This window comes from Barbatula barbatula (genome assembly GCF_947034865.1).
Source record: "Barbatula barbatula genome assembly, chromosome: 17".
Classification (NCBI taxonomy): domain Eukaryota; kingdom Metazoa; phylum Chordata; class Actinopteri; order Cypriniformes; family Nemacheilidae; genus Barbatula; species Barbatula barbatula.
This window is the reverse complement of record NC_136780.1, coordinates 7,972,647-7,982,429: the sequence shown is the minus strand read 5'-3', so window position 1 is coordinate 7,982,429 and position 9,783 is coordinate 7,972,647. Positions and strand designations below refer to the sequence as shown.

The 9,783-nt window shown below is 37.1% G+C and overlaps 1 protein-coding gene across 1 annotated transcript; it reads right to left on the bottom strand.

The window, feature by feature from the left end:
- Nucleotides 1–245: 245 nt before the first annotated feature.
- ctdsp2 (CTD (carboxy-terminal domain, RNA polymerase II, polypeptide A) small phosphatase 2) lies at nt 246–8,452 on the bottom strand. Its single transcript, XM_079478747.1, has 7 exons — nt 7,834–8,452; nt 4,331–4,482; nt 3,790–3,891; nt 3,624–3,680; nt 3,053–3,145; nt 2,329–2,514; nt 246–1,564 (listed from the first exon to the last, which is right to left on the bottom strand). The coding sequence occupies exons 1-7, from the start codon at nt 7,892–7,894 to the stop codon at nt 1,439–1,441; spliced, it is 777 nt and encodes a 258-aa protein (XP_079334873.1). The 5' UTR covers nt 7,895–8,452; the 3' UTR covers nt 246–1,438.
- Between the last annotated feature and the right edge of the window lie 1,331 nt (nt 8,453–9,783).

Below are 9,783 nucleotides of genomic sequence, written 5' to 3'. Positions count from 1 at the left end.
ACAAGCTTATATGAAGATGAGGCTGCTTCAATTAAAATCTTTGTGTGCTATATTTTCTACAAGTTATCAGACATAATTTAAAATTAATAATCTGGAAACAATATGACATTTTTTTGTAGTTTTTTCTCATCTAAAAGTAGCCTAATATTTCCCTTATTTTTTATTTTGTATGTATTCATTCTCTAGGGCTATGTTCAAGTTAACTAAGATAATGTTCTGTGATCCTTCAATGAGACAACAAAGAAAGAATTTCAACTATTTTATGTTGCACAGGAAAACAAAGTGTATTGTCGGCAGTACAAAAGTCGAACATCACATAACACAAACCTTACACAGGCAAGACACCACCCTTTGAACATTTTGCTGTAAGTATAAAATTGTCATTTTAATACTTATGCTACAATAAAAACAACTGATCATATTTAAAACAAAAGGTGGTGGAGCAGCTGGTCTGTGCCAACAGCGTTTCATTCAAAGAATTCAAGTTTCAACCAAATATACACATAGATGACAGCATAAGTAGTTGTCTGGACAAAATACAGCATGATGTAAACCCTCAATGAGTACGATAAACTAAACAACATGCATTTCTTTGGTTCAATCTGTGTGGTGTTAATTCTGCCTCTCAAGCATCATAACAAAACTCAAGTACACTTGAAGCAGATATAAGGACACTTTAAGATGAATACAGTAAATATCAAAGTAACTTAACAGTGTGTGCTTGTAATTCACACAAAAAAAGAGAAAAAAAACAGGTGTTTCGTTAAATGTTGTTAAAGCACCTTAGTGAAATGGAATTGTTTTAAGGACTTTAAAATTTGTTATATAAAACATTTGCATAGCATGTTGGAAAATAAAAATATGTATCCCATTCATGCCATATTACAATTCTTCTGGCATTATGAGTCTGGATTACATTAGGGACACTAGAATGCCTGAAAATATTTGAAGTATGATAAATCAATGATAAAGATTAAAACAAACAGTGTGTAATTGTGATCTGTTCAAGTAGAACTTGCATAGACTGGCCGGAATGTTTATTGTGCTGTGACGTATGTTCTGAGCTGTTTACCATAGTTTATGCGTTTGAGTAAACCCTGTATTTTATAATGTTCATCACCATCTAGTTTAATCTCCCAAACGATGTCATGAAGAAAAAATTAAAATAGAAAAGTAAAAAAGTAATACAAAAATTTGTAAATTATTATTGCAAAAGACTCGATGACAGAGTCAGTCTCCGATAAAAATATTTATCATCTCGCACTGTTAAAGGTTACTTGGACCAAGTAACAGAACAGCACAAATTTCAGTGTTCAGTAGATTATAAGCTTTTGTGTTTTTAGGTCAGAGGGGGGAGTCTACTGCCATATGAGCTGCTTGTGATTGCCAGTCAGCGCAACACAACATGGAGGTTTGCCCTGTTCTGACAGTGTAGGGATTAGAGACCCCTGAGTTGTTCAAGTCTCCTGTAGACGTCATCGGCTTGGCTTAACTCTTCAAATACTGGGATGAGGTGAAGCAGCTCTGCGTCCTCTGTATCATCGAACCAGGACAACACAGGGACCTGTTAAAAACAGAAGTTTTTAAAACCCTTCCAATTTAACAGTTTAATAATGAAAGGACTGCATGTATCTGTTCCTTGTGATGATTCGAATCTATTGGGTTTTTGTATTAATATTAGTGTATTGAGTATAGACCGTTTCACTGGACGTGCGCGACTGGACTGCGCTAACTTTCGGTCTGTGTTTGTTTATCGGTCTGGGTAGTGTATTAAATAAACGATTTGTTAAATTTTGTTCTACGTTAATTTTATTACATAATTTGTTCAATGTGTCCAGTAGTTTAAATGTTCATTTAAAGAAACCATATGGCACATTGACATCTAGAGGTTGAGTTTAATATCGCAGTCTGATTTCAATATGTTAGTAAGCACTTTAAGGTTCTATTTATACTTTTTTACATTTACAGTTAATTTAAAAATATTTTTTAAAACCATATAATTAACACAATTTTGAAAAAAATCTATTTTAAAAATCTATACTTTAAAATTTTTTCATATTTTACTTAAATCAGAAATGCAACATAGAAACACATAGTTTTACCTGTTGTTTCAGACTATTGAGCCCCATATATTTATTCTTAAAACTGCAAATTCTAAAAGAAATAACTAAAAGGTGGTTCTTAATGCCGGCCCTGGGCATCCCCAACACTGCAAATTTCCATTTTACCATAAAGACCAAATTATGGATCTCTTCTAATGACTTAAAGATTTGCATCAAGGGTGTTAAATGAAGTAGACAAAACTAGGATTAAGAAAATGAAACCCACAGCATTCTCAGGGTGGAAGATGTAAGAGGCAGGGGAGTTGTCCAGGATCAAGGTCTTGTGGAGCTCACGGCCGAGGCGACTCAGGTCTTTAACATAGCAGCCTTGATAGAACACGCAAGATTCTCGGAAGAGCCGTGACCGGAACACCCCACACTGATCCAGCAGGTCAGTAACTGGGTCTGCATACTACCATAGGGAAGAATGCAAGGAGATAAGGGGGAGGGAAGGAATTAGGAAAACTGCAATGGATCTAAATGATTACACTGAATCTGAATGCTAAGACAAGTTATAGAGGTTATGGACGTGTCGTCACTTTACCACATGAGCATGCCTCTGTGGGTGGCAAAACACTCAGCAAAGTGACTGGTTACAATTTTAGGAAATGCAATTCGGCGCAACATTTCAGTGTACAGGAAACACCTGATTCCTTTGTAAATCGTAGGTTAGTCATAAGGATCACCGTCTAGTTGAGTAAATGCTTGTAATTTCTTTGTTCTTCCATTTCTCCTGAGTCATTTAACTCTGTGTATTGCTTCCCAGGGGAGCGTGTCCCAGGGCGTGACCCGACATGTTCACGTGGTAAAGTGACATCAACGCATACCCTCTATAGGGGTATAATAGTACATGGCAGACTAGTCATTGGGAGGCATCTCTAAAATGTCCCAAAGCTCTAACTTAAAGATAAAAGGACTTAAAGGTCAGAATTAGAAATATCGTTTAATACCTTAGCAAGGCTGGCAGTGAACAGAACACATTCAAACAATTCTCCCATCCGCTGAAGAAACTCATCCACATATGGCCGCTTCAACACATACACCTACAACACAGTTTAGAGTTTGTATGTTTCCCTCATTTCTCACTGCAAAGGTTAATTCTTAGATTTAGGAAGGTAAAAAACACACAGTTTTATCAATGTTCTGCAGTGCCGCTGGTAGCCTCCTCCTGAAACAAGTAATCAAGAATAGGCCATACTAGTGGGAACTAACCTATCCTGGATTACTTGAACCAGGGAGAGGCCAAATGCAGGATTCCAAGTGAAAACAATTGTGGTTATCTTAAAAAATTGTTCAAAAATATCAATATTCTGGTCCATCACAATCATTTGGAACTGCCGAAGCCTTCTCACAGAAATCCAGCAGAGGGAGCCAATCATTCATGTTTGAATATGGAACAACATCTCCACTTTATCCTCAGGCATATGTCCTCTGTGCACAGTTCATGTCAATAAAAACACCAGGCTACTGGCAGGGGATTACCAGTCTTTCTCACATATACAAGCATTTATCACATCTCACCTGGTGTGTGGTCCCCTCGATCTCCACAGGCACGATGAAATCAGCATTGCTTATTGGCTACAAAAATACAACGTCATGTTTTATCTTATTTAATTAACATGAATGCATTTTGGTTTTATCCTACAAGCTACCCTGCTGTGTTTAATGATGAAAGAACAAGGCGTACCTTAAAGGAGCTATGGACTAGTGTTTCATCCAGATCTATGACCACACAGATCTTACCCTGGTCCTGAGAGGTCACTGCTGGTAGAAGACACTCTCCTGGTATCTGAAGATGAGATACGTATTTTATTTACAGCTCTGTGTTTTGTCCTAATAATGAAAGCTTGAATCTCTGAGCCAAACAACATCAAAAGTCTTATTTATGATTAGGAATGACATTAAGACACTTATTATTTAGTTCAAAATGTTCTGTGTAGTTTATTTAATTTCATAATATTTTTTCTTGAGCAATATTCTACTGGGGACGACAATGCAGTACGTTAACAAGTACAAATGGTCTCAACACTTTATAGGAGTTAAACTTAGTGAAATTGTAATAATCAAAAATTAAATATTTTCCAATGAAGCAATAACACACTAAAGAGTTTATTTGTCATAATGAACCAATATATTTTTTGTAACCTCTTCTAGTTAAATCTTGTTTAACACTATATATATATATATATATTTCTTAATACAGTTAAGATTTAAGGTTACTATAATACTTTGGCAAGGGTTCCATTGTCCTCAGGTGCTAGCAAGGCATCATGGGTAGGTGAAGCTGGCAGCTGGGCATCTTGTGCTCGGAGGCAACAGATGAGCTTTTTGAAGATATTTCGACTTCCTGGTTTCTGAGGCGAGCTTTTATTCACCTGATCTGTTATTGGGCCAACACAATAAAACAGGTTTTATCAATTTTAGAATTTGCCTTCTGATGAATACATTACATATACCTCGAAAAAGTTTATTATATAAACTATTAAAGCTATCACAAAATACTACAGGCTTATGTTAAACAAATACATTTTAATATTTTCTAGAAACGTAACTCTCCAGGTGAGAACACAATGCAAGCAAATAAAAACGAATTAGTTAGTGGTTACATTTGCATCAAACACACCACAAAGGTTTGACAGATCTTTTAAATAATTCAGAGCACTGGTATGTTTTAGTCCGTAAACACAGAGTGGCTATAAACATCAAAATGACCAAATGCTCAGCCACCCTTCTCCAGTGATGGCACACGTTGCACAAAAACAGAAAATCTGTTTTAAATGACACTGCTGGCCACGGCTGGTATATGTTATATAATCTCAGAGGGCGGGAAAGGCCACACATTTCAGCTGTACCTTCAGAGCAAAACATACACACACACACACAACTCCTGCCACTTCATCACAGGAGTCTGTCAGAAACAAGCTCTCCAAGTGTAATGCCACATACACGACTCCCAGGCACAGAAATAAGAGCCATGTTTTGTAACATGGCATCTGTAGCGAGCTTTGCAATGCAGTACAATGAGCTCACGGCTCCTTGCATATTTGGGGGCTTCGCATACTTTTGCATGCAAATTTCTACATGTTACTGAAACATAATTTTGTCCAGACATGTCTGTTTAGATTATAATGAAGCTTTTTTTTATTACAGAAAAGCTCTTGTACCAAAGTGTGTCATGCAAAAATGATTATTTGATTTCTACAATGATGTAACTTTAGCACTAGTAATGTTTTTTCCCGTTCTCAGCTAAAGGCATGATGGGTATGAAAGAGGCGGCTGATCCTCATTCCAATCAATGCACGCTTTCTCTCTCGCTCTTTCCCTATGGGGACTTATGTAGCCATAGGAATCATTTTATATAACATACTAACAGCATGTACAGCAGAGAGAGGAGGAGAGAAAATGGCCTCCTTCATCATTTACTCTGTGCGGTGTTTGCCCATCTGTACACTCACTGATAACACTCTGCTTAACACAGAAACTCAGGAAATGGACTAGAAGGAAAATGTATCCATGAATTCATTTCACACATGAAGATGAAACAATAATGCAGAGCATCTGAATAAAATGAAGAGGGGGCTGAGTGTTTTGCAGGGACTTTAAAGAGTTATTTTACTGCAAGGCTGCTGAGACCTAATCAAATGAAAGAGCGTAAGTCCTTTTTTAAATCCATTTCCCAGCACACCAGATGTATAACAGAAAACAGCTAAATCTGACCCTTTTGCAGCACTAATTCATTCTCGTTGTGAATAATCTGAGTGACATTTTCTTGAGTAAAGAGAAACAAAATGAAATAAATGACAAACATGGATTTGAGTTTCAAGAGATTTGTGTAACTGGAGTCCAAGGAATCTGCTAAGAAAACAGTAAAAGGCCATGCTTGATATTTGTAATGACACCATTGGGCTGAGTACCTTATAAATACATACCAGCCTTTGCATTTTTAAAACCTTTGTCATTCTTGTAATTTCTTGGAGTCGCTTTATTCTACCTTGTTACATGTATCTATATAACAGAAAACACTGAGGTTGCATCAGTAATATTATCCCAAATGTCTTGATCTGGTGTTAAATAAACATCCAGCATAACATGTTTATCAGTTCATATGGAAGTTATAAAATGCAAATGCATTTACAAACAACTCATGGATCTTACACATTTCCTTTCTTCGTGTAGAGCATTTTAATAACTTAATTTTTATTTACATCAAATTAATCTATAGTTAATTGCAAAACAAATTACATGATAATAAATAAGAGAAACTTTGGTACTTGCCTCGTTTACATTGACATCAAAAATGACTTCACAATACTTAACACGGTAATATTTTACATGAACATTGCAAACACGCTTTGCCTTAGGCATGTAATGTTATTCACATTGGCACTGTATTTGCTCACGCTCTGAGCGCCATTTGCCGCCATGGCTGTTTTTAGAGTTGTTATTGTGTTACCGTTCAAGAAATTGTTTCATGCTTGCCTTGGTATTTCCGAACGACATGGCTGTTTATAATTCACTAACAGAGGTTGTAAACATCTGTAAGCATAACCTGCTAGTTTTATATTAAACCTGTTTGCGTCTGATCTATAATTAGCTAAGCTGAGGTCATATAGTCTATTTACTAGAAACGGGGTAAACACTGCGCGCACGTCAAAACACGAAAGTCCACTGGTTAGTAACTAGGGGACAAAATGGTATCAATCAAGTATTTTATCGTGCTGTATCTATCCTTTGACATATTTGGTTGTTTAAACACGTGAAATATGGCCTTCTTCAACCGTTAAGGTTTGAATTTTCGTAATCTTCGCGTCTGTGGCTGTTCGTCGCACGGCAGATGGAGGGCGTGTGCTGAGGGGTGTGTTTGTGCATTCCACCGCGGCACCTTGCGTTCTCCATTAGGCCGATGTTTTCCCCGTTTACAACGTTACTCGATATTTTCGTGTCACTTCATTTAGATAGGGTGCAAGATACGCGGTCGTTGGTAAGTCGGTTGAATAGGAAAACATATTTTTAAGCATAATTAGCATGTAAGGACAAAATGTCCCTCGAATGATCCATTAACCAAGCCATGAAACGCGGCCTGTTTAACATCACAAAAGAGGAAACTCGAGATTGTTTCAACGCTAATTTACGTTACTTGGATTGGCGACACGTTTTACAAATGTCACAAAATCATGCCTTTGTGGGAAAGGGAAAAACAAATAATCGATTCGCGTATGAATTGTTTATTTATATACGTTTGTGTGTATAACAGCGGCGTGGGAAACAATACAACAAAACATGTCAAATTAAGTTACGCGACAAAAATACAAACAACCTAAACAGTATTTATTACGTAAACGGCGCCTGACCGCACCATAAAGGCGTGTAAATAATACAATAAAGTTGTTATTGGATTTAGCCCTACCAAACCACGTACAAAAATAAAATATACATTTTCTGTTATCTTATGTTATCTCGAGTTGACCGACATGTCACGATCGCGAGCGGAATTCGTTCATTTCTAACCGTTGGAACTTAACGAATTCCGCTCGCGACTGTGACATGTCAATCAGCCCAATGTCACGAATAACAACTGTCAACGCTCGAGCACCGATGATGTTCGACTCTTTATCTTTCAAACGAACATTGTGACTCGTTGATTCCTTAAAGAGAATATGACTACAAAGAGTTCAGCTCCTATTGACAGCGACGAACACGACCATATAACATTTGATAATCCACTGCCTACCTGTTTTCGAAGACGACAGAGAATCCTCTCTCTGCACTTGAGTGATGATCGAACTTTCCATCTAACAAACGCACAGCCCTTAACGTCCAACCAACCTTTTCCAGCGACAAACAGTCGGACCGCATTTAGTGGCATTAATAGCTAGCGATGCCTGAAATGAATAATTTCCGTTCGCGCAAAAAAATATCTCAAACCGACTGCGACGAATTATTTTGTTATTTATTTATTCCCGCCTTCTATTCTCTTCCATATGGGAGGGGCATGCCACTTTGTTTTGTTTTCTCTTATCTGCTATTCTGTAGGATTCGAGTCTCAGTTTACTCTATCGTATGTATATTTATCCATAGCCCACTCTGGTCTAGGTAAAGCCCTCACTTTTTCTCCAACAACATGGAGAATCCAGGCGAAAGAAGAAAAACAACCGAGGACATGGGGCAAGGGACGGTTTCAAGTTCCCCTTACTACAGATAAACAACCTCGTAGCTGGGCTATATTCAAAATCGTATTTTTTTAAAGACACTGTGATTTCGATCAAATTTACGACGTGCACAGATAACAATCGAAAATGTTTGACAATTGACGACTTTTGCGTTTTTCCGTGTATTGTTTTGCTTTGGACGGACTCGCAGGGGCGCCTTGAAACGGCTGCTCGTTTCGGATTGGATCTCCAGGAAGTGGGAGTCGCTGAAGCATTCTTCTGTACGCTGCACGCTCCACACCGAACGCATTCCAGTGCTGGTTTTGTCACAAATCAGTAGTCAGATGCAGTAGTCACGTATAATCTATATCACAGTGACGGAATGTTTAGTCAAGAGTGAGAAAATAGCAAAGGACACGAGTAAGGCGATTAAACTAGTCATATTTGAAACGCCCATTTCATTCTATTTTTAAATGTTTCGCAATTAATTCGCATCCATCCTTCTTAAAAACATTGTAGATTACATAGTTGTTTGAATTAAATTCGTATTAGAAAAATGTGGGCGATTGAACTTGAGATTCTGTGCGAAAAATACAAATTTCTGTTAAAATTGTTGAATCAAGTGTGATAAACAACAATAATTTTAATTGTTAATGAGGCTATCAATCTAATAATACATTTAAGTAGTTTATTATTGCGTGCTGAACTATAGGCCCTTATTACTGCATGTAATGAAAATCTTAATGTCCTTTTAAACATGCATGATTGCGTACATGTCTTGCGTCACTGATGTCTCTATAAAGCTGTGAGATCATTCAACTTCAGAATCGATTGAAATCTTAAAGCTCTTTACTCAGTGTTTCCATCTGTATAACAACTTATTTGTGATCTCAACAATATGTCACAATAGGCGTAGAAAAGGATTTTTCTAAAACTGCTTAAAGGAAAACCTAAGGTTGCTTTGCTCATCTCCTAGCCACTCTTGACCAACGTAATTTACTATATATGGTCTAGCAAAACCCACATAGGTGTTAGTTAATTGACGTGACTTACTGTTTCAAGCTAATTTCAAAAGTGGAGGCATCTTTGTTGTGCAATCCAATGTAGGCATGTTTTTCAAATAATAATGTAATCTTTGCTGATTTCCAAGTGACAGAGGTGCAGAACAGGCATCGCTTAACATGTGTGAGTACTGCAGATCTCCTATGTTGAAAATCTATTCCTGACTTTTCCGAATGGGATCAATTTTATACCACAAAACTAGGACATAAACAAGAATGGTACCACTGTTTACATTCCTAGTTTTAGAAATGTGGAAGCTGTGCAGATGTAATATGTGACTAAAATAACTGTAAGCATGAGTTCCAAAACATGTTCTGCTTTTGAAAGTTATTTTGCAACTCCATGCAACAAAAAGCATAGAATAACAAAAAGAGCACTGGAGTATAATTGCATGATAGTAATATCTAAGCCATACCAAGTTCAAGGTCTTTGTAACCATAATCATTTTACACCAGTATGATCACTATAAT